Source organism: Saccopteryx bilineata, chromosome 2 (assembly GCF_036850765.1).
Source record: "Saccopteryx bilineata isolate mSacBil1 chromosome 2, mSacBil1_pri_phased_curated, whole genome shotgun sequence".
Lineage (NCBI taxonomy): Eukaryota > Metazoa > Chordata > Mammalia > Chiroptera > Emballonuridae > Saccopteryx > Saccopteryx bilineata.
Window position 1 is genome coordinate 323,728,091 of NC_089491.1, and position 25,797 is coordinate 323,753,887.

A 25,797-nucleotide genomic window follows, 5' to 3' on the forward strand; every position below is an offset into this window, starting at 1 on the left:
ATATGCTTCCTCCTGCCCTTGATTGAACGATTACTGTCTTCTTTCATCTGCTCAGAGCAGGGGCCAGCAGCTATTCTTTCTAGAAGCTTCAACATCCCTTTTCAACTGACACCTTCTCACATTTAAATATTTTTAGGTTAAAAAAATTTCTCTCTGACTTTTGCCCACCTAGCCTCGTCCTCTGAGACTTATCACCTTTGTTTCCTGTGCTGTCAAACTTGTTTTCACTTCCTCACCTTTCAGTGACGTCTCCCCACAGTGTTCTGGATTTGCCCTCACAGATTTCTCTTCTTGAATTTATCACTTAACTTTAGTGAGCCACTCTTTCCAAATCATTTCATACTAAGACCGTGACTTCTAGTCTTCCCTGCCTGCCATTTCAGTAGTGATTAGGCCACTGGGTCCCCACCTAAGTCTCCTTCTATCCTATCTCTGTGGGTGACCTCACCCATGCTCAATTGATGTCAAGGTGCTAATGACTCTCAAATGCAAATTTCTAGCCCCAGTTTCCTCCTTAAACTTCATGTATGGATTTCCAAATTTCCTACATGCTCCTCATGCACTTCATAGTCATCATTCCCCGAGCTTCCAGTATATTCTCCGTCTCCTTTGGTGGCGTCACCAACTAATCAGTTAGCCAGGCGGCAAGTCCCTGATGAGTTATGTGTGACTCCTCCCTCACTCCAAACCTGTGAGCAGCTGAGACTTAGAGAGTTTCAGCTACTAGAACAAGGTTGCGCAACTAGGCAGGGTGGAGCTAAAAGGCCAGCCTAGGTTTCTCTGATTGCAGAGCCTTTTTCTACTCCCTGTGCTGCCTCTCACTTATTTTAAGAGTGACTTTTGTTTTACTACATACAAAATAATTTTTATATATATTCCACCTCATCTAATACCCTCAACAACTGAGGAGAGTGGAGCTTGGAATGTTATAATTACATGTCAGCCATGACCGAGCTAGTTGAGAATTTGTGACAAAAACTTAGATACAAAGACTATCCTAAGTATTCCATCCACAGGTATAGCAAAATCATAAAACACAGGATATGTTCAGACTTACTAGGGAACAAATATTGTAAATAAGGCTAAGATCAATAGTGAGATTCTATTTTCACTTATAAAACTATAAAAAAAGACAAAACAAAAAAACAACAGTATTGATAAAGGCCCTTGAAAAACTAGCACTGTCATATATTGATGAAGGAAAATTTTGAACTACTTTTCAAAAGACTTGGAATTTTATAACCCTTCCTCTTTGGAAATTGCACATGTCAAAATGTATACTAAAAAAAAGTATGTACTTCACATTTATAGCAAAGCACATGTGTATACTTTAGCCATACTCTTGGATACTATCCTGGAAGTAAAACGTATTTAAAAGAATGGCCTGACCTGTGGTGGCACAGTGGATAGAGCATCGACCTGAAATGTTGATGTCGCTGGTTTGAAAACCCCGGCTTGCATAGTCAAAGCATGTACAAATGCTTCTTGGTCTTATCTCTCTCTCCAACCCCTCTATAAAATTATTAAATAAAATCTTGAGAAGAATGTGTAATGGTATATGAAAATATTTATCATTATTGTAAGTCAGAAAAGCAGATCACATACTTTATATATATATAATTAAATTTTTTTTCATTGACTTGAGGGGGGGAGAGGAGAGAGAGAGAAAGAAAGAAAGAAAGAAAGAAAGAAAGAAAGAAAGAAAGAAAGAAAGAAAGAAAGAAAGAAAGTCATCCACTCATTTTACTTACCAGTAGTTGTTCTCTTTAGTTGTGCATTCATCGATTGCATCTTGTATGTGGCCTGACGGGAGGTAGAGGTGGAAGGGGTTGAACCCGCGACCTCCGGTGCACTGGGTTGTTGCTTTATGTTATGTTATGCTATATATGGTGTGTGTGTGTATATATATATATATATATATATATATATGATTTATTAACATACAAATTATATATGATTTTGCATATTATATATATCTATGTTATATGTAAGAGTGGGGAGATATAAGTTGAAATCTTAAACATAGTTTTTCCTTACTGCTATAGATAATTTCTCTTTTTTTCTTTCTGCTTTTCTATGTTTTCCCAATTTCTTGAAATTAATATCTTATTTTGTAATCAGAAATCAAAGTTATTATTAACAATAATCTGCCACTGGTCCAAGTCTATCTTATTGGGTAAAAGTCCTAAGCGTGGCACACAGTGTCCTCAGCAGCCTGCATTGCTCACCTGACACAGCACAACCTTTGTCATCTTGCCAAATATATCTGCCTCAGTCACTCATCATTCCTAAGACATAGTTTGTTCTTTTCAGCCTAAATCATTGTTCATGCAGGTCCATCTTCCTAGAATACGTATACTGTTTCTTGATCTTGTGAAGTCTGACTGATACCCTTTATACTATAAAGTTTATAGCCTAATGTGTAGATCATTTACTTGGTCAAGCTCCAAGCTGATGTACTCTAAGTCGCTCTCTCTAATGTACTCCCGTGATATTTGGTATAGGTACTGCACTATAGTATTAATATAGTACCACTGTAGTATTAATATATATTCATATGTTATTCTCCCATTGCATTCTTAAAGTGATCTTTAATAAAAAGGTGATGCTCAGTAAGTTTTATCTATTTGATAAATAAATCAATAGGGGAATAACAAATGTCTTTGTCTCATTTTTAAAAACACTTTGAATTGCCTACTTCTTAAAAGCTTTGCTTTAAGCTGTCTGATCCCGGGGGGGGAGGGGGTTATTAGCCATCTACAGCATAAGAACTCAAGCAGAGTTCTTCAAATTTAAAAGGCTTTTGAAAAAACTGTGTATCTGCCAGATTTTTAAGTTGACTTATAAATTTTCAACATAAGTTTAAGTGGTATCAAAATACATAATTCTTGTAAAGATGTAAAACTTGAGAGCTACACTTTCAGTGCATTCAGTTTATTGAAGATAATGAATTCGTGAAGTTAGTTCTCCTTGTCCAGCCAATCAGCTTGCTTTATCTCAAAAACAGTGTAGCTTTACTTTAAAAAAAGCCCAGGGTTTTGAACCGGTGACCCCAGTGTTCCAGATGGATACTTTATCCACTGCGCTACCACATACTACTACCAGCATGATAGAGTAGAAGTCATATTTGAATTGTAATTCCACTCTGGCCTATAAATTATGTGCCTTTGGTCACTTAATCTCTCTGAATCGGCCCTGGCTGGTTCGCTCAGTGATAGAGCATTGCCCGGCATGTGAAGGTCCCAGGTTTGATTCCTGGTTAGGGCACACAGGAGAAGTGAGTGACAGCCTGCTTCTCCACCCCTCCCCCTCTCCCTTCTCTCTATCTCTTTCTTCTTTTCTTGCAGCAATGGCTTAGACATAGCAAGTTGGCCCTGGGCACTTAGGATGGCTCCATGACCTTGCCTCAGGGTCTAAAAATAGCTTGGTTGCCAAGCAATGTAGCAACAGCCCCAGATGGGCAGAACATCCCCTGGTAGGGGGCTTGCCCAGTGGATCCCAGTAGGGGTGCTTATGGGAGTCTGTCTCTCTGCCTCCCTAATTCTCACTTAAGGGGAAAAAAATATCTCTGAATCACTATCTACAGCTTTGAAAGAAAGGAATTATCAAATCTTACATCATATATTATTATTAATCTGAGAATTAAATAATAGTGCTTATGTACCCAGCCTATAGAAGGTATATATAAATACTTATATTTGTATAGGTAAATGTATTTAATTTACCTGTAGGTAAATGTATTTAATTTGATGGCAGCAACAATCTAAGAAATTAAAATTATTTAGCATGGGCTAAAAATTAAAAGCATAGGCTATATAATTATGTGTTATAAAGAATGGATTGTGGGCTGTGAGCTTTTCAAACTCATTGTACATAAAATATAAATAGCTATTGAAAATATCTGGAAAGCCTACTTTTAATTGTCTATGGTTTTTTTTTTTAAACAGGGATTTGGAGAATTATTTGAGAAGGCAAAACAAAACAATAATAATAGAAACTCTTCCAATGGTGACAACTGTCTCTCCTTCAGTAACTTCTCATTTCTTGGTACTCCTGTCCTGAAAAATATCAATTTCAAGATAGAAAGAGGACAATTGTTGGCAGTTGCTGGGTCGACTGGAGCAGGCAAGGTAGTCTCTTTTATTCCGCATTACTAAGATCTTAATTTGGTATGCATTTCTATTTTCTTTGACTAGTTTGTCTGTAATGTAAAAAGGTATTTTGGAGAAATTCTTACATTGGTAGTAAGAGAATGCTTAGATATTGTGTTTCTTATCATGTAAATTATCCCACTGATAACATGCTCTAACCTTTATGTCTTTATATTATTTCCAGTGACTCCTTCTTCTACATCTTTAAATTTTGTACAGCACTCAGCATAGTGTCTTGTACATGGTGAGCATTCAGTAACTTTATTGAAAAAATGAGCCATCCATTTTTTTTATCAGTTTGTGGCACATACATTTTTTCAGAACTGGTCAGGAAGATCATGGCTATTTACCTTTGTAACCACATAAGAAAAAGGTTTCCATTTTGTTGATATTAAGATTTTGGAGAGCAGACTGAGCTTTGCTTGAGATTTATTATAAGGAAAAATTGAATGGGATAGTTTTTTGAAAGAAATACAGAAGAATGTTAATTTATTCAGTGCTGGTCAGCCTCCTTGCCTCCCTACACCCCCACTTCACATTACTTTTATTGTAGGTTAGAAAGCAAAACAGCTAAAGGGTTACACCTCATTGTGATTGATGTTCACAAATATGAGCTATTGTTCAGATAATGATAAAACACTTGTTCTCCTTAGGAAATAAGTTTAAAAGGTGTGAAGGAATCAAATTAGAGATGCAAATCAGAGCTACAAATGTATCATATTTAATTAAACATCTTTGAGAAAATACTTGTGCATGAAAAACAAAAGGAAAAAATGACACACTGAAGTAAATATGTGCAGTTTATATCACACAAAGGGATATTCCCCCTCTAAATTAAGTAATCCTAAAATCAAAAGGGAACATGCAAACAACCCATTATAAAAATTCACACAGTATGTGAACAGATACTGTACTAAAAATGAAAATAGAAGTGGCCTTTAATATATGAAGAGCTATTGTACCTTATTCATCATAATAAGACAAATGGAAATAGATTTTGACAGGGCCACTTTGAGAATAGATTCTAAGGAAACAAAGGCAGAAGCAAATGGTGAGTTAAAAGGACATTGTATTAATCCAAAAACAGGCAACGTTGGCTTAATCCTGGTAGTAAATCAAAATAGTGTCAAGACATGCTTCCAAGGAAGATAAAACAGAATTAGACTGGCATATGACAAAAATGGAAGACTCAAGAATGAATCTAAGGTTTTTAGACTAACTGGAAGGAAGAAAGTTCCAGTTATTGAGAATATTGAGAGAGAGACAGGTTTGGGTGCAGATTGACTTTGGAATGTTAAGTTTAAAATAGCTGTTTGATATTAAAATTGAGATGTTATTTGGACATACCAGTCTTGGTGTCCAGGAAATGGGGGCTGGCAGTTTAAAGACATGGCACTAGATGAGATTCCGAAGGAAAGAACGTTGATAAGAAGACAAAGGGGCCAAGTTGTGAGCTCAAGGGCATCTTAATTTTTAGAAACGGGAAGGTGTTTATTTTTCTAGTGGTTATATTTATCATAATAACTTTATATTACATCTTTAGTGTTATATTTTTTATTTCACTAACAGTCTACCCAAAACAGGAAGTACTTGATAAAATTTGAATCGAATGAATTAATATAGAATCTTTAAAATCAGAATAATTACTTCTACTTAGTATGACAGTTGGAAGCAAGAACATCTTGAGAGGGATTTGACCAAATGAGTTAGTAATGATGGTTTTATTTCTAGACCTCACTTCTGATGATGATTATGGGAGAATTGGAGCCTTCTGAGGGTAAAATTAAGCACAGTGGAAGAATTTCGTTCTGCTCTCAGTTTTCGTGGATCATGCCTGGCACCATTAAAGAAAACATTATCTTTGGTGTTTCCTATGATGAGTATAGATACAAGAGTGTCATCAAAGCATGCCAACTAGAAGAGGTAAGTAACTACGTGACAGTTTTCATATTATGCATATGAGATCTTCAAACTGTGTAAATTATATATTTAGCTCCCTATTTAATCAGTCAATCTGTGTATATTAATCAAGTTTTCAATATAGATAAACTACTTTGAGTAAATAAGTTAAGAAAAAGATGAACCTTGCTTTAAGCAACTTACAAAAACTAAAGATGGCATGATTTATTTTTTAAGTGATAGGCTTGTTTGGTTAAAAAAAAAAAACAACTCTATGAAGAAGATCCAAGATGATGACAGAGGAGGTGGAAGTAATACTCACTTCCTCCAAGACCAAATTGGAATTACAACTAAATTTAAGAACAATCATCCTGAATAACCAACTGAAAAATAGCTGAAGAGAAGTCTTATAACCAAAGATTCACAGAACAATCCATCATATTGAGACTGTTAGGAAGGATAGAGATGCAAAAAAAAAGGCTGTCTCTACTCAGATAGGGGCAGATAAGGTTGTAGAGCAGTGTTTCCCAACCTTTTTTGTGCCATGCCCCACCTTAACCTTTCTAAAATTTTTATGTCCCCCCCTATGTAACATACATAATTTTTAACATTAAAAATTGATTTGTTCACTTAATAAACATAAATGATAGGTTCTAGGAAGAAATCACTATGAAATTGTTAACAAAACACAGTAAGTAAAATTTCAAAACATATAATGAAAAACAGAAATTTAAATTCCAAATAATTTTAATACAGATTTTTCTATATTAATTTATTATTTTAATTTAGTGTGATCCTTGCGCTTGATGCTTGCTGCACAGAGATTTTATATTAGGTTCCAATTTGGTTAGCTTTAGTCTCAAGTCTCCACGTTGTGTTATATCCAGCCGATTTCTTTTTTTTACCAGTAAATCATTTACAGCACTAAATCCACATTCAGCTAAAAATGAAGATGGAAACGGTAGCAATAGTTTCCTTGCACATTTGGTTGAATTTGGGTATTTGATTTCTGTTTCCTCGCAAAGCCATGCAATCGCTCCTTTGATATTAAATAAAGCTTTAACTGACTCATCATTTTGCAATTCTGCGAGTTCTTCTTGATACTGCATATTTGATATATCAGACAAATCCACTAACATTGGCTGCATCATCCATGTTGGGAAATCAATTTGTTTTAAATCAGAAAATCTTTCTTTTAAATCAGCCGATAGAATATTCAAATGATTGACAATAACAAGTAAAGCGGTATCAGTTACTTCACATTTTTGGAGCCACTGAAACTGTTTAAAGTTTTTGTTGTTAATATGTTTCTGACATAACTCAATATTGGTAATGAAACCAAATATCTTTGCTCTTGCATTGACAAGAGTTTTATTTGTTCCTTGAAGTTGCTTATTTAATATATTTAGTTTTTCAAAGATATCGGCTAAATAACTCACAAATGCTTTACCATCTATTGTTAACAGATACTTCATTTCAGGTTTGTCGCTTAAAAAAATCACTAAGAGTATCAAACAGTTCCATAAATCTTTTCAAACAGTTTCCTTTAGATAGCCATTTTACTTCAGTATGAAGTAAAAGTCTAACATGGTCTTCATTTTGTTCTTCACAAAATAGCTTGAAAAGACACTCACATTTGGCACTAGCTTTAATAGCATTAACACACTTTATTTCTGTATGTAATACTTCATTCAGAACAGGCGAGATGTTTTTAGCTACCAAGTTTTCCCTATGAATAACACAATGCACAAGAATCATTTCTGGATTCGCATCTTTCATCAATTTTAAGCAGCCATTTTTCTTGCCCATCATATTGGGAGCACCATCTGCAGCACAAGATGTTATATTTTTTATTGGTATATCATTGACATCTAAGTAGTTTTTTAGCTTATTATATATATCTTTGGAGGTAGTGGTGCTTTCTAATCTTTTACAGAACAACATTTCTTCAGCAAAATGTCCTTTATCAATATATCTTACGTAAATTATCAATACTGCCTCACTGTCTCTCAAAGTTGATTCATCCATTTGCAAGGAGAATTTTCTTGTTTTCAGCTTTTCAATAAGTTGTTTTTCAATATCCTCACTCATTTTGTCTATTCTTCTGCTAACAGTATTGTCACTGAGTGGCATAGCTTTTACATCTTTGTCATCTTTTTCAAGAACCATTTTAAGAAATGCTGATATTGACGGTTTTATTAAATTCTCTCCTATAGTGTGATTTTCTCCAGTTTTAGCGATGAATAAAGAAATTTGATAACTAGCCTCAAGAACACGATTATTAGTTGAAGTATGAGCAGTAAATAGTGACTTTAATGTTGTTCTTTTTTCAAAATTTTTCTTTAAAGTTTTAAAGTAACTCAAATCTGAATTAATATGAGCACTATGTTTCGCCTTCAAATGCGCCTCAAGACGACCTCATTTCATTGATTCGTTGGTCAAGCATTGCTGGCATAAAAGACAAAAAGGAATCCACTCATCGTGAACAGCGGGTATAAACCCAAATTTTAAATATTCCTCCGAATATTGACGAGTTTTTTTCTTTCTTGCACCACTCATTTTACTATGGGCTATAAGAAATAAAAATAAGATCAATTAAAAACTAATATTAAAATATGTGTTAAAATATATTCAATGTGACATAGAGTAAACGTATACTAAAAATTCATATTTATTTAAATGTATATAACACATTTACTACACTACCACTGCAAATCAAAAGGTATCTATATTTTTTCCACTTGACAAATTTTCTGGAAAGTTATGCTTCTAAAATTAAAATTGTCGTGCATGCACTATTATAGCCCCAATAATATTTATAAAATATTAGTGCTTTCTAGCCCTGATGCAAGAAGTACTTAATAAAGAGTTTAATATTGATAAAAATAAAATAAAATAAAATACTTACCAATTATATCTATACAATATATATGTATATTTATTAAATCAACGAGCTTTTACAACAGTTTTGAGTGACACTTATTTCAAATTTACACCAACTGAATGATGTGAAACACTACAGAAGGTGCGATGGGCCAATTAGGTGAGAATAACTGCGTTGTTTAGCGAGTTTTTAAAACATCCGGGGTTCCCCGCAGCAGATGGCACGCTCCGCGGTGAACCCAGGACAAAGTTTACTTGACGACGCCAATCACCCAGTTGATATTTTGGTCTTGTCAAACAAAATTATACTTAATAATTATTTACCGCAATTATTTAAGAATTGCATTTTTTGTTAAATTTGGCACCGATATCTAGCATTGCATTTAAATGGCCCGGGGCGAAAGAGTTAAAGCCGTGTGGAGTCCATTTTCAAATTGCCCCCTTAACCATCAAATTGCCCCCCTGTGGGGTGTGGGCCCCACGTTGGGAAACACCGTTCTAGAGGGATATCACAGCTGTGGGTGGCTTCCTTTGAGAAGTGTGGGGTCTCAACCCCAAGCTAGGTTCCCCAGCTCAAAGCACCAGAGCCAGGAAGAGGCTCCCACATGATAGCTTGCTCCCACATGACATCTGACTGTAAAAAGCAGCAAGGTTTCTGTCTGCATGGGAGGGACCAGAGTTTGTGAGAGACACAGGCACTCTCTTAAAGGGCCAACACAAAGTTTTGTATGTAGCCACTCCCCCTGGGCTCTGGCAGAAGGAAGACAAAGTAGACTAGTGTCATGCAAGAAGCGCATGGGGTTTGTGGCTCTGAGGAGAAAGATGAAAGGACAGCCACCAAGATCCCCATGCTGAGTCATTCTCCCATATTGTGGACACCATTTTTCTTGGATGAAGCACACCTCTCCGTGTGGCATCAGCCTGGGGGAAAGCAAAAACCTCACTCTGGACTCCCTCTTACCTCACCTTGTGGAGCTCACATTCTGTTGAGGAGTCAGCAGCCTTAGCCAGGGTGTAGAAGTCTGAGAAGACTCGGGGAAGCTAGTGACTGAGTTATGTGGTCAGCACCTGCACAGAACTCACATGTCATGATCAAGGCTGAGACAGTCAACCAGCCTGAGGGCCAATCCCATACACAATTGGGCCAGTAGAAATCATGACTCAGTACAACAGGAGGGTCCACTTAACACACACAGGGACATTCCTGGGTCACCGAGCTCAGATGATCAAAAAGACTGCACCACTGGACCTCATAGGACGCTCCTCCAAAAGGCCACCCCACAAAAACTGGGAGTCATATCAGATATATCTAATACATTGAAACAAACACAAAGAGGCAGCCAACATGGAGGAAAAGAAAAACAGGCCCCAAATGAAAAAAATAGTAGTAATCTCTAGAAAAAGAGCTAAAATGAAATGAAGATAAGCAATTTATCAGTACAGAGTTCAAAGTGATTGTTGTAAGAATGCTCAACAGCATGAAAAAAAAGATACAGAAACCAGAAAAAAGAGATCAGTCAGAAATGAAGAATATAAGAACTTTTTTTTGGATGAAGCAGAGAATCAAATCAGTAATTTGCAAGACAATGTAGAAAAAAAGCCGCAACACCCAATCAGAGCAGCAAAAAGAAAAAAGAATTCAAATAAATGAGGGTAGTGTAAGGGACCTATAGGACAATATGAAGGGGTACCAGAAAGAGGAGAGGGAGAGCAAGGATAGAAAACCTATTTAAAGAAATAATGATCAAAAACTTCCCTAACCCTGGTGGAGGAAAAGGACATGCAAGTCCAGGAAGCACAGAGAGTCCCAAACAAGATGATCTCAAAGAGGCCCACACCAAGATACATCATAATTAAAATAACAAAGGCTAAAGACAACCAGAGAATTTTAAAAAGTTGCAAGGGAAAGACAGTTAGCTATAAGGCAGCTCCCGTAAGTACTTGGTTCTTTTGTTAGTCGGTGCATAAATTGTATCATGGGAACTTCAGTAATTACTAAAATAAATAATTAAATCATGGAGTTTTTGGAAGGGTTACCTGAATAGTGATCTTGATTCAAAAATCACTTCTTTGATAGATAGCATTTGATACTCGTGGAGTCTTTATGTCACCTTTAATAAAAAAAATTTCAGTGGGAATAAAATAAAACAAAAAAATAGTACATGGAAAATAGAACATGGCTAATTGTAGACTAGATGGAAACTGCAACTTTTATAAGAGGGCTACATACTTGTACAGTTGACCCTCTATGTATATATTGACCCACTCAATAGTTTTTAAAAGTTCCATTCTCTTATTTTCCCCACACAACCTGAAAGCATGATGGAAATAAGTGCTAACCTGAAAAAGTATAGGGTTTACTCTGAAGAAGATACTCTTCATTCCTCAAAAGCCCTTTTTTCCAGGGATAGGATTTCATAACCAGGAGACAGGAACACTGGGTAGATTTGTCATAAAATATCTGGGTGTTTCTAGAGAACACAGATACTTGCCGAGGAGGGAAGTGGGTGCAGGAGTGGGAGTGCCTTGCAGATAAATAAATCATGGCAGTTAGTTATTTATTAGTGGGAAGATGTTGGCATATTTATGATAGGCCTGTACTTCACTTTGAATATTCCTTTTCTAATAGAAATAACATTATCATGGTAGTTTGATTCCCCAAGTAAACCTACAAAAGTTTATATATATATTTTTTAGCATTTTTAAAAAGTTTATTAGAAAATTAGATTTAATGGGGTGACATTGGTCAATAAGAAGACATAAGTTTCAAGTAAATATTTCTATAGCATTTGAACTGTTGATTGTGTTGTGTGGCCGTCACCCAAAGTCAAATCACTTTCCGTCACCCTATATTTGTCCCTCTTTGCTTCTCTCCTCCATCTTCCCCCCACAACTTTCTTTCCACAACCCTCTCTCCCTGGTAACCACTTCACTTTTACCTATAAAAATATATTTAACCCAAATACAGCATGGTTATATTACTAGTAGTAAACTCAGAGCCCGAGGCCCCACATTCAGGGAATGAGCGTATACTAATTCTGAGTACTGTGTTAGGTCTTAGGAGTTGAATAAGGTGTGGATCATTTTCTAAAGGCTCATAGTATAGTGACCTGTGTTTTAATGAATAATTGTATGGGGTGTAAATTATAGCGCCATAAAGCTGTTAAAATAATGAAAGAAAGACAATAAGAGGTAGAACCTATTACTGATTTTTTTTCTGATTCCATGTCCAGCCTTAAAATTATTTTTAAAGTATATAATTCATTGTTTTTTTAGTATATTCACAGCGTTGTAAAACCATCACCACATCTTTAACTCTTTTATTTTTATTTTGTTATTGATTTTAATTTGTGTTTACATAGATTCTAGTGTTGCCCTGAATGTATCCCCCTCCCCCGTATTCCCCTCAACATCTCCCTTGCTCCCCTTCCCATAGCGCCCTCCCCACTTCCCTTCAGCTTTATCCCATCCTATCATCCCCTTTCCCTCTGTTCTCTTTAAAAAGAAACTGTGCTAGCAGTCAATTTTTATTCCTTCATACCTCCTTCACCCAGCCTTAAGCAAACTTCAATCTCTAAAATTTTCCTAATCTGGACATTATAGAATTGTACAATATATGGTCTTTGGTAACTACATAAACTAGAAGAAAACAATACCTTTACTTTGAAAGCATTTATTGAGACTTGCTATATTTTATGAAAATATAAGTGGAATAAGATCCATGTACGTCAGAGGTTCATAGACCAGTAGAAAGAAGAAACATATCAATAGAAAATGTTATCTAATAGAAAAGGAGGCCATTCTACAGGAGCGAGAGGGGAGAGCCTGGATCTGAGTCAGCCTGGTGGAAAGAACAACCCCCAGAGGAAGCACCAAGGCTCCTGCCCCCCAGGGGACTAATTCACCCAGAATTCCAATAGTGACAAGGGTGAAAATTATGGCCTCTTAGAAAAGTTTTGATTAAAAACGTTAGAGTTGCCAATAGAGAGAAGATCAAGTGAATGTGAAAAAGTGAGAGATGGGTGAGTAAATGGTCACTGGGTTACTGAGAAAGGAAAATGAAATAAATATAAGGTGCCTAACACAGCCTCTGGTGCAGATTAACCATTCAGTAGCTACTAGCTTGTTTCTACTACCGTTTTTAAAAACTAGTATTATTATTTATTTTTTAAATTTCAATTATAGTTTACATGCAATATTACTTTATAGTACTTTGAGGAGTACAGCATAGTGATTAGACAATCACACTTCATAGCAGTGGTCCCCAACCCCTGGGCTGCAGACCGGTACCAGTCCGTGGACCATTTGGTACCGGTCCGCAGAGAAAGAATAAATAACTTACACTATTTTTCTTTTATTTATATTTAAATCTGAACGATGTTTTATTTTTAAAAAATGACCAGATTCCCTCTGTTACATCCATCTAAGACTCACTCTTGACGCTTGGCTCGGTCACGTGATGCATTTATCTGTCCCACCCTAAAGTCCGCTTGGTGAAAATATTTTCTGACATTAAACCAGTCTGTGGCCCAAAACAGGTTGGGGACCACTCCTCTGATATTTCCAGCACGCATTTGGCACCACACAAATATTACAGTATTATTTACTATATTCCCTATGCTGTACTTTACATCCCCATGACTGTTTTATAACTATGAATTTGTATTTCTTAATCCCTTCACCTTTTTCACCTACCTCCCCAATTTCTCTACCCTCTGGCAACCATCAATCTGTTGTACTATTTTTTTGAGATGGAGAACCCTGCTAGAGAGCATGATATGGATAAAGGTGTCTGAGAGTTAGTTCTTGTCAGTGAGTGTCTCCTGTGGAAACGAGATGGAGGTCAGTGTAATTAGGAAGAAGAACCATGAAGCCAAGAAGTTGTGAAAAGTCATCCATATGAATTTTGATGTTGACAAAAGCAGTTATACGAGAAAGTGACAAAAGTGATCATCCATAAATATCATAGTTTGTCTTTGTGACCCAGCCAATGAAAGTTGGAGTGTTCTCTGGAAGAAAGCAGACGGCGTAAGATCCCGAAGGTTAGAAATGTAGGCACATTGGTTCCATGCTCTAGAAATGGCAATGGGGTTGGAGGTGGTTCCAGCTTCTCTGTCCCTTTCAGAACCAAAACAGTGCGTATGTGATGACCTTATGCCAGACACTGTTGGCTGTGGTGGGAACAAAGTGGGTACAAAATGAAAACTTTATTATCCCGTTCCTTAAAAAACTTACAGGCTAGTTGGGGGAAGACATACACAAAGAGATCATTTCAATACCATATAGCAAGTGTGGAGATAGAGGTCTTCTCAGGCAGTGTGAGAGCCCAGGTAAGGGTTTTCTAGCCTGCGTGGACCGTTCAGGGGAGCTTTCTGTAAAAATGGACACCTGGCAGGAAGAGAAAAAATGAGAAAGATATTCTGGATAGAGGAAAATGTGTGAACAGAAAAATGAGACCTAAAACCACTGGTTTAGTGCAGGGAATCATAAGCCTCTTGGTAGAACAGAGTGTAACTGGGGACAGTGAGTAGGGAAGGAGGAAGCTGGGGCTATGTTTTGGGAGCCTTGCATCCCAGTCTCAGCAACCTGGCCTTGGAGAGCTTTAATTAGGGAAGTGATGCAATCAGCTTTGCATTTTGGATATATCACTTTCGTCATGATATGAGCAGAATGAAGGTTTACATTATTCAAAGCTTTGTGGGATAGCAGAAAGAACATAGATGTTGGACCCTGGCAGAGCTGGGTTACTAAGGAAAATTACCCTTGCTGCATACTGAGTTTTATCCTCTACAGTATGGAGGTAATATTATAGTGTATGGTTTTCTGCTTCTGGCACATGGAAAGTATGATTATTAGTAGTAGTACTATTTGCTGTTCCGAATAGAAGGACGGGCACTAATAGAAAGCTGTCTCAGTGACCCAAAGAATGGTCCCGATGGGCAAGAAGTGACAAAAATTAAGCAGGGGAATTGTGAGAATATAAGAAAATTCATATTTATGTTGTTAATGTTTATACTTATAGGAAAGGGCATCAGGAAAAATGGCTCTTCAGGGAAAAGTGAGGTTTTTTTCCCCTCAAGATATTAGAAAAGGAGAGAAATGGGTTTCAGATTAAGGATTCTTCGCACGGTAGGCATTGGAGGGAGGGCCAGAGGTGCTGTGGGTTTAGAAAGGGAGGAACAGAGCTGACCACGGAGAGCTGAGATACCCCATCAAGGCGGAGGGGCACAGGTCTCACTGATGAGTGGGCTTTAACAAAAATTATTAATAATGACCTCTGTGGTTTTTTTTTGTTTGTTTTTTTTTTTTTTTGCATTTTTCCAAAGCTAGAAATGGAGAGGCAGTCAGACAGACTCCCGCATGCGCCCGACCGGGACCCACCCGGCACTCCCACCAGGGGGCGATGCTCTGCCCCTCTGGGGCATCACTCTGTTGCATCCAGAGCCACTCTAGCACCTGAGGCAGAGGCCACAGAGCCATTCTCAGCGCCCGGGCCATCTTTGCTCCCATGGAGCCTCGGCTGCGGGAGGGGAAGAGAGAGACAGAGAGGAAGGAGAGGGGGAGGGGTGGAGAAGCAGATGGGTGCTTCTCCTGTGTGCCCTGGCCGAGAATCGAACCTGGGACTCCTGCATGCCGGGCCGACGCTCTACCACTGAGCCAACCGGCCAGGGCTACCTCTGTGTTTTGGTTTTTTTTTAATGTCAAATAAAACATTTAGCTTTTCATTTCTAACAATCCCTGTTATCTGTTCTGCTGACTTCTGCAACTGATTTATACCTTTTTAGTCATCTTATGATAGGCAAACACATTCAGCATTTCCTAAAATTCCTTGTACTTTAAACTGGCAAATTCAGTGAATACAATGGGGACATTAGTATATGCTGTTCTCTTCTCCTTCCTGAACATTTCTGCTATGTTGTTATCTAACAAACCACATGGTAAATTCCTTGAGAACAGAATTCTAAAAACTTATTTTGCTGTACTTCACCCAGCACATTGATATGCAGAGAATAAATTCTTATTTAATGGCTGTTTAAGAGATATTTTGAAGTAGGTATGTCAGTTGCAAGAATTTTGCTCAGGAAATAAGTCTCATAGTCTAAGAGATTGAGGAGACAGTTACCTGACAGCACATTATTGCTGGGAGCGACAAATTTAAATCTTCAAAAGTGCCTATGTTCACAGTCAAAATCCAGTTTCCTTTCTTTTCAGTAACTTTAGAGTTTCTAATTTTTGTATTTTTGTTGTTATTTTTAAACAAGTGTTCACCTTTGCAAAAGGCCGGTGAGAACCTTCCAATATGAAAGTTTTATTTATTTTTTTAAGTGTGGAGGAGTTCTGAGCACAGGAACATGACATACCGACCGCAGTTGCCAGCAAAAGCATCCCTTACATTCTCTGTGCGGCCCCATCTCCAAAAACAAACATTCATGACTCTATGTTTTCATTTTGACTGCCAGAGTTGATCTCTTTCTTCGTGTGCCCCATCTAGCCTTGGAACTAGAGATGAGCATAGAATATTTTCTTCCTTGTTGTTTTGTTTTTGCTCGGCTCTAATACCTACAGAGCACTTGCGTATGTAATGCTGCTTGGTGTCATAGGAGTGGGCAGGTAGGTGTAAATTTGCTTGGCGAGGGAAAAGCACGCACCACATATTTCACATAGTTTTCTGATTTCCGTTTGTTGAAAACCATTTACTCTGTGGGATAGCTCAAAGGCTTATCACAGGGAAGGGCTGGCGAGAGGTCAGTGCTGTCAGGATGACTTATGACTTGCGGACACAAGTGAGCAGGTTGCATACAGGTGCTTCACCTTCAGCCCTCTCCTGGGAGCATTTCCACGTCTTGCTTATATGTGTCCTACTTTGGGTCTCAATTATAGTAGACTAGATTCATAGGAAAACTGATCATTATGTTCTAAATACCATTTTGTATCCCTGTGCCCATTAACTTACTCTCTCTCTCTCCTTTTCTTTCCACATAACCCAAACTATCTTTAGAGTCCTCCTAAATATTTGTAATTTTTGAGACTAGCATGGAGACTCTGCCGGCTTGACAAGAGGTATCAATATAATTGGGCCCTCGTTAACTTGCCAATCTCTTAGGCTGATTTTAATCATATTTCCTTATTGCAAGAGTGACAGACGTCACTGTTCCCTTGCCCTTTTTATTCCCATAATTCCGCCTCTTCTGCATTTTGCCAATTCCTCATTCTACCTCACAGCCCCATAGCTGATAGCAGGAAAATTCTAGGCAGGCTAGTGTTTGGATAATGAATAATTGGACTGTCTTTTTTTTTTTTTTTTTTTTTTTTTGTATTTTTCTGAAGTGAAAAGTGGAGAAGCAAAGAGACAGACTCCCGCATGTGCCCAACCGGGATCCACCCAGCATTCCCACCATGGGGCGATGCTCTGCCCATCTGGGCCATTGCTCTGTTGCATCCAGAGCCATTCTAGCACCTGAGGCAGAGGCCACGGAGCCATTCTAGTGCCTGAGGTGGAGGCCATGGAGCTGTCCTCAGTGTCTGGGCCAACTTTTTTTTTTTTTTTTTGCTCCAGTGAAGCCTTGGCTGCGGGAGGGGAAGAGAGAGATAGATAGGAAAGAGAGGGGAAAGGGTGGAGAAGCAGATGGGCATTTCTCTTGTGTGCCCTGGCTGGGAATTGAACCTGGGACTTTCACATGCCAGCCGATGCTCTATCACTGAGCCAACTGGCCAGGGCTAGACTGTCTTTATTCAGCAAGTCACTGTTTTGTAAAAGTTACCTGGGTTTGGAGAAATAGTTGGCTTTTGTAACAGTGCATGCTGAGAGGTAGGTTGAGGGCTGTGAGGAGAGGGTGGGGTTTAAGGTATGTAATTGGCTTCTACGATGTTGTTGAGATCCTTTTGTAACTGAAAAATGGTTACATTAAATATTTGTCATGACAGTCATTACACATGCATTGTAATAAAAATATTTACGGTGTAAGTTGAAGAAGTAAAATCTGTTTGTGTTGTCTATTTTACCACTGCTTAGCAGTCTTCATATTTAAGACACTAGAAGAAAAAATTGGGAGGGAAGTTGGCAAGAAGTTAATAAAAGGGAAGAAAAAAACTTGGGAGGGATATTGGCAAGAAGTATGAAAAACTTGCGAGGGAAGTAAGCACAGAAATGAGTTGACGACTGTTCTGGAAAATAAATTCCATCATACCGATACCACAACACTAATTAAATTACAATTTGACCTCTGGAGTTCCAGATCTGGCCAAACCCAACCTGCACTGAACAGAAGTTGAACCTTTAGATGGTCAGTCTACCATTGTAGGAGAGTTCAGAAATATTCAGTTGGGAGATCTATAACTATAAAAGTGCATAGGAATTAACATTTGTATTCAACAGTAGCCAAGACATAATGGGCATCTAAGACATATTTGAACTATGTCCCTTAAACCAGAATGAACCACACTAAGTAGCTGTACTTTGAACCACTTGTAATATGCTACTGATAGGTAATTATGTAAGTTAGAAATCACTGACATTTATTTACTATAAAATGAAGCAAGTGCATTTATTTTATAAGACTATTGAACTGGAACCAAACAGGAATAGCATGGCGTTTCTTGAATGAACCTTATTTCACTTCATTTGAACCTTGGAACATAAAAATAAATGGCAGCTGGCGGCTATTGAGAGAGCACATGTCAGCACTGCTGTGTGAGCACTTTGCACTCACAGGGACATTGTTCTCACTTTCTAGTCATCTAGTGACAACTTTGCTTAGAATCTGCGGTCAGAATGGAAATATGCTAAATTTTAAACATATGAACTAGGTTTTAGGAATTAAAATTACAATTCTGTAATGAATTATTAGCTTAACAAATGATAATTCTTATATCTCTAAAACCAAAATTGCCCAAAGACTGTCTCTTATAGTAAGATTTGAGCAAGTCAACAGATCAGTAGTATAAAAATTTAATTATAACTGGGCCCATCCATTTCATGAATAGATAATGAACTTACGATATTTAAGTCACACCTTTATATCAAAATATAATAATAATAATTGTTTTCCAAAAGTAAGTCATGCCATATCATTACACATATGCCTGATGTTTCCTCTCTCTGGAAAAATGGGGATTCCTGACTCTGCACTCTTGTAGTTTTCTATTTTGTAGTAATAGCTAACTATACAAGGTCAAAAGAAGATTTTACACTTATATTTTAATAGAAGTTTAGACCTTCAACAGAAATTTAGAACTTAGTAGTGTTCATAAAAACCTTCCCAGGAAGGGAAACTTGTTTTTCTCTAGAAATTCTGAGTATAAGTGTTCTAGACAAAATAGCCCTTGAAATGGCAATTGTATTATCATTAGTATGATGCAAAACCAAGTCTACAATCCCTAGTTTTTATTTATAAGGTTTAGTGACATAATTAAAATTTAATAAATTAAAAAATTGATTTCAATAAATACTTGTTGAGTTCCTGCTATAGACAGAGTGTCTGTTAGGCACTATGTCTCCTGTCTGCAAGTATCACAAGGGTCCCTGTCTGCAATGAACTTGTGACTTACAGACATTTTTGGGTAAAGATGTTTAAATATATTTATTTAGTAAATACTTGTGAGTGCCAGCATTGAACAAGGGACTATACCAAGCTCTGGAAATTACTATTAAACAAGAAAATAATCCCTGACTTCAGAGAGTTTCTATTCTAGTGAAGATGAACAAGGAAAAACCAGTACTGTTGGCTAAGTTCTCTGATATCAGACAATATAGGATCCTTGTATGGGCACAGAGAGGCGGTACCTAATCTGGTCTTAGCGGGCCAGGCAAGGTATTCCTGGCAGAAGTGACATCTAAGGTGAGAGACAATAAATGTGTAAGAGTCACTTGAGTGAAGAACAGGGAGGATATTCCAGAAAGAGGACAGAATGTACAAGGTCTGGAGCCAAGTGAGAACATCATATATTTGACGAGCTCTAATTGGTTCAATGTGGCTGGGATGGAGAAGAAAATGAGCCAAGAGCCAAGAGACAGCATTGCACTTTTTGGGAAGCTTGTGGTGTGCAGCAAGGCTGATGTCTGGAAAGGAAAGGGTGTATAGTGACAGCCAAACCAGGAGAGGACAGTCAGACCATGGTTTCTGTCTCCCTTCTTGCCAGCAATGAAAATGTAGCCAAAAGATGCAAAAAGACAAAAGCGCTCCTGTTCACTTGCATGTTCCATGCAGCTGGAACACGCCTCTTTTAGCACTGGGCTGCAGCGGAGGCAGGGGAACAGGTGCTAAGAGGGAACACAGGAAAGTACCCTGGAAAGAAAGCGGATGGGTCCATGTAGCTCTCTTTACTGGAGAAGAGCCATAAGCCAAGCTGTATCTTAATTCACCTGTAATGTAATACACCAATGGAAGGGGATAATGAAATTCTTCACATCTTGTAGAATAAGAGGTGAAAGTTTAAGAGACTTTTTAAAGATCACCTGTCTTAAATAATTGATGGGATCAGCAATAGAATCCAAATCTTTTGAGCCCTTGTCTTTTTTGCTATAGTATAATATAAGAGGTGCTGCTGCCTATTAGAAAAGAAACTGTCATAGACTCTAATGACTTATCTGTTGAACACTGCTGGCTTTAAGTTAAAACTTCAGGTTAGCTCATCTTACTATTATTGTATCAGTTTTATTAAGCCATCAAGGTTATAAATCTGCTCTTTGTAGCAGAGAAATAACTAGAACCAAGACTTGTGAACTAATGGCATTGAAAGCTCCATGACAAGTTTGAAAAGATTTTCAGGATATTTGTTTTCATGTATATGATACATGAAGCTACTAAAGTCCTAAATAAGTCATCTTAGAGAAGCCATCTACGCTAATACACTTAAAAATTTAAAAAGTCAGGAAATTTCTTCTCAAATCTCCCAAATTATTTTTTACTTTTCTTCTATCCTTGGGGCAGAACTTCTTCTTCATGCTTATGCATAACCTCAAATTTAAAATATGCCCACCCTGTGGGTGGGCAGTCAGCACAGGGGACCAAGCCTGCTCAGGGCAAGTTGAACAGTTGGTGTTGAGAAAATAAGGATCATATAGTAGGATTACTTCAGAGATAATGGGTGAGTGAGTACTGAAGCCTATCTCCTAAGGAACTGAATTACAAGGCAGAAGACTAGTTACTAAGGTCCTGAGAGATATGTTAGGAACTCCAGAGCAGGATGCCAACAGGGTACCGAGAACAGAGTGCTTTATCCTGGATTGCATTTCTCCCAACATCTGGGTGGGTAGACCTAGAAGAGATAGTTGAGGAATTAGTAGCTTCCTCAATGCCAATTCTTTGACAAACTGGTTCAAAATCATGTAGCGAGCTTTATAAGACTAGATTTTAAGGGTTATTTCAGAGAATTTGAAATCTGGAGTCCAGAAATTTGTAGTTGAATGAGGCTAATGTAGAGCCAGAAAAAAATAAATAAGATTCTTGGTTTGTTTCAAGTGTCTTTTTTGATTTTACCTCCCTGGAAACATTTACCCAAAGATACCTTAAATTACTGAATTTTTCAGTTTGTATAAAAATACCCAAGTTATTAGTTTTCAAATACAAATACAGAGCTATACACATACAGAAACAAACACTAAAGAGGCATAGGGATATTGACAGAACTACACATATTCTCACAAGTTCTTACATAATTCTTTGTGTGTGTGTGTGTGTGTGTGTGTGTGTGTGTGTATGGATATCTATCTATCTGAATTTTAAATAATAGTTTACTATTGGTGCCCAAAACTGTAAAATTCATTAGGACAGTGCTTTTTGTACTTTTGTTGGGTCGAGTAAAATTATATTGGAATTAGGTTTTCTGATATAAATTTGGCCAGTATCAAAGCTCAATGAAGGAAGAGCTTTTATTTTCCACGTTGACAATAAATTCTTACTGCTTATGCTTTCTAGCAAGGATTAATCTTTAGCCAATATTTCTACATACAGCTATTTGTAATCAAGTTTGAATCAGATCAACAAATTATCTTTCCTAATAAAACAGAACTTCAGTTTTCAAAATATGCATTCAGGCATGTATCTTTCCTGCTTTACAAGTGAACTTCTGTTGGTATATATCACACAGAGGCACACAGAACCTTTAAGATAACAGAGCCACATTTACAATGGCTAGGTGCAAAACTGGTTCATTCCTTCTCTCTCTCTCCAGTTCCCTTCTGGCTTTCTCACATTCTCCCTTTTCCTTCTTGCCCTCTCCTCACCCTTCCTTCTATTTCCCCTAACACTTTTCTCCTCCTTCTTTCTTGCCCATTTCCTTGTGCATAAAGCACAATGCAAGTGTTCAGTGATTATTTAACATTGATAACAATGCGACTACCTATCCTGTGATTCACTGTGAAAGACAGGCTTTATTGAAAGGCATCACCTCTAAAGTTCACATTGCTTCAACCCAAGCTTTTGATCCTCCTCTCTTACCACAAGCAGCTTCATTGTCAAGGTTGTTCTAAGGTGTGATAAGGCAGCCATAAAACAAAGTTTATGATATTTTCCTATCTACAAAGTCACAGGAAGCTCAAATGTACTCAGCAAATATTGCAAGATCACAAAGGACCATTAAATGTAACACTGCACCCTTTCTTTAAAGTTATCTTCCTCTCTCTCTCTCAATGATACCCTATATCATTCTTCTGTTGTATGCTCAAGTTTGAGTTAATGAGCTTTATATTACCAATTCTTCTTTAACAACTACTGGTTTGTTTGGCTCAGTTGAATAATATTAGGGTGATAAAGTTAGGTGCATTTGTAAGTGTAAAGTGCTTATACATTTGTGTAAAAAGCGCATATATCACTTGGGTATGTTATAACCATAATATACTTCTTACTAATAAAATAAGTTAATCTTTATTGCATACTGATTATAACATTACTTTTGCCCTCTCTGGTACTCTTTGCTTTTAAGTATTTTCAAGTAATGTATTGAATTGCTTGTATTGAAAAAGCTAATATATTTCATGCACAGAATTCTTTGAAGTTAACATTTGCCTTTATAACCAGCATAATGTAAAGGAAATTAGCCAAAGAATGAGTCTGTATCTGTGTAGACATAATAACCACAGGTGAAAATGTAGATTCCTGGTCTCCGCCCTAATTCTGAGTAAGAATAGGTACAGTATTTTTTAAACAATTCTCCAGGCGATTATAAAATAATTGGTCCAGAAACTACTACTTTGAGAACCAATGAGCCAAATACTTGATTTGTCTGTAAACAGAGTGCTGAGAAAGTTATTAAAAATTGAAATGGCAGTGTTGGATGGTTTCAGAGAACGTTTTTCAAGGTCTCCTTCAATGAGAAAATTAATTGATCATAAATTTTTGTAAGTTTATATTTGATTTATTTTAAGAAAGCTTATTATTATTATTATTATTATTATTGAGCTATGATTGACATAACATTATCATTTTGGGTGCACAACACAATGATTTGATATCTGTATACACTGCAAAATGGCCACCACAAGAAGACTTAGGTGTTTTTTTTTTAACCTCAGTAGTTAATTTTTATATAAGAAATCAATTCACACCCAGAACCTCAGTTCCATGTAACGATTTCCTCCAACGATGTTGATGAATGGTTCCAGGGGGATTCAAGAGAAGTGGCAGTGTGAGGGACAGCAAGGGTTGGTCTCTCTGTGAAGGGCTTCTCCTAGCAGGTGGCTTTTAAAACTCACGATAGCCTCACGTGGTATAATTTTGTTTTAGATTAAATTTTCACAGAAGGGAAAATCTGCTGTGAGAGCTGAAAACCAACACCCTTAAGATAAATATACTACCAGATTTGAGTGCTCTTAGTAATCGGCAAAGATAAATGTTTAACAGTGTATACAAAACAAAGTGTTTTATACTAAGTCAAATAGAAAAAGCCATGCACTAATAAATAAATCTCCACATGTACAATAAACTGGGTGATCAGAACAAGTACTCACATTAGCAACAGGATATTAGTATTACTAATGCATTTGATCTTTAAATAATGGATTTACAGTTCTCTTCAGTCTCCCTCCACTATTTTGTTTTGTTTCAATCTCAATAACTTCCTATTAATTATAATCTCTGAAATCTTGTTAAATGATCTAACTTTGCATATTTCTTTTTGTAAATGGGTTTAGTTCAGAAAGGAGGCCAAAAAACATTGGCTTAGAATATAAATCTTTCAGATGCAGGAATCTTTTATTTTCATGCTTTTAAAAGGTAATCTGTCTCACTAGTGTCTATTTTATTTTATTTTATTTTATTAATTTAATTTATTGGGGGTGACACTGGTTAACATAATTATATAGGCTTCAGGTGACAATTCTATAACACATCTTTGTACACTGTGTGTTCACCCCCACCCTAAGTTAAGTCTGTCCATCACCATTTAACTTTGAACCCTCCTCCATTTCCACCCCTCAACGATCGTCACCCTGTTGTCCATGTCCATGTGTTTTAAGTTTTAGGGTTGTTTATTTTATCCCTCCACTCCTTCACCCAAAGCCCTCCTCCTGACAGGTATCAGCCTGCTCTCTGTGTGTCAGTCTGTCTCTACTCTGCTTGTCAGTTCATTTTGTTAATTAGATTCAGATATGAATGAAATCATATGGTACTTGACTATCTCTGACTGGCTTATTTCACTTAGCATAATGCTGTCCAGGTTCATCCATGCTGTTGCAGAAGGTAAGATTTCCTTCTTTTTTTATGGCCACTTAATATTCCATTGTGTAAATGCACCACAGCTTTTTTTTTTTTTTTTAAGATTTTTTATTTATTCATTATAGAGAGGGGAGAGAGAGAGAGAGAGAAGGGGGGAGGAGCAGAAAGCATCAACTCCCATATGTGCCTTGACCTGGCAAGCCCAGGGTTTTGAACCAGCAACCTCAGCATTTCCAGGTTGTCACTTTATCCACTGCGCCACCACAGGTCAGGCTACCACAGCTTTTTAATCCACTCATCTACTGATCGGCACGTGGGCTGTTTCCAGGTTGTGGCTATTACAAATAGTGCTGCAATGAATACAGGGGTGCATATATTCTTTCAAAGTAGTGTTTTGAGATTCTTAGGATATAGTTCTGGAAGTGTCTATTTTAGATAGAAACATTCATATGACAATATCCCTGTTTTCTTAACTGCATTGTTTGGGGCATAGAGAGATCTTTCTCACTGTCATTCTTCCACAAAACCCCAAGTTTCATGCAATCATTACCATGAGTGCAATATGTACTTTTCCAATCCATTTGAAATAACTTGTACTATACATATACATAGATAAATATTTACCTATAAACAATATTTAATTGTTTTATTGCATGGCTTTAAAATGTCTATAAATGTTATCCTTTATACATCTTATTCTTCAACTTGCTTTCTTTTGTAGTTGTATGTAGAAATTTACTTTGTTTTTAAACTCCTGTATTGTACTATGTCACATTTATTTACTCATTCTGTTACTAATAAACGTTAAGATTGTCCTAAGATTTTACTCAGTACAGCAATAACAGTCTTTGGCTATTTCTCCTTGCATATATACAAGAGTTTCTCTAGTGTAGGTATTTAGTTGTTGAACTGTGGTATCTTAGAATATATGTGTGGCATTATCAGTTTCACTAGATACTGCCAAATTACACCTTAAAGTAGTTATACCAATTTACACTGTCACCAGGCATTTATGACAGTCCCCATTGACTCACTTTCTTGCTAACTCTTATTATTGACATAACTTTATTTTTTTCCATTCTAACTAGTAAAAAGCCATATCTGTTTTTTCTACTTTGCATTTTTCTGAGTGCTGGTGAGAGTAGACATATTTTTGTGTTTATGAGCCATCTGACTTCATATCCCATGCTGATGTGGGGGTACGGTGTTGC

The 25,797-nt window shown here is 37.1% G+C and overlaps 1 protein-coding gene across 2 annotated transcripts in view; it reads left to right on the forward strand.

Annotated features, from left to right (window-relative positions):
* CFTR (CF transmembrane conductance regulator) overlaps nt 1-25,797 on the forward strand; it is a 193,768-nt gene that overhangs the window by 72,360 nt on the left and 95,611 nt on the right. For both annotated transcript variants that reach the window (XM_066262171.1, XM_066262170.1), the window contains exons 10-11: nt 3,948-4,130; nt 5,883-6,074. In XM_066262171.1, the coding sequence (XP_066118268.1) occupies nt 3,948-4,130; nt 5,883-6,074 (375 nt within the window). The remainder of the gene's footprint in view (nt 1-3,947; nt 4,131-5,882; nt 6,075-25,797) is intronic.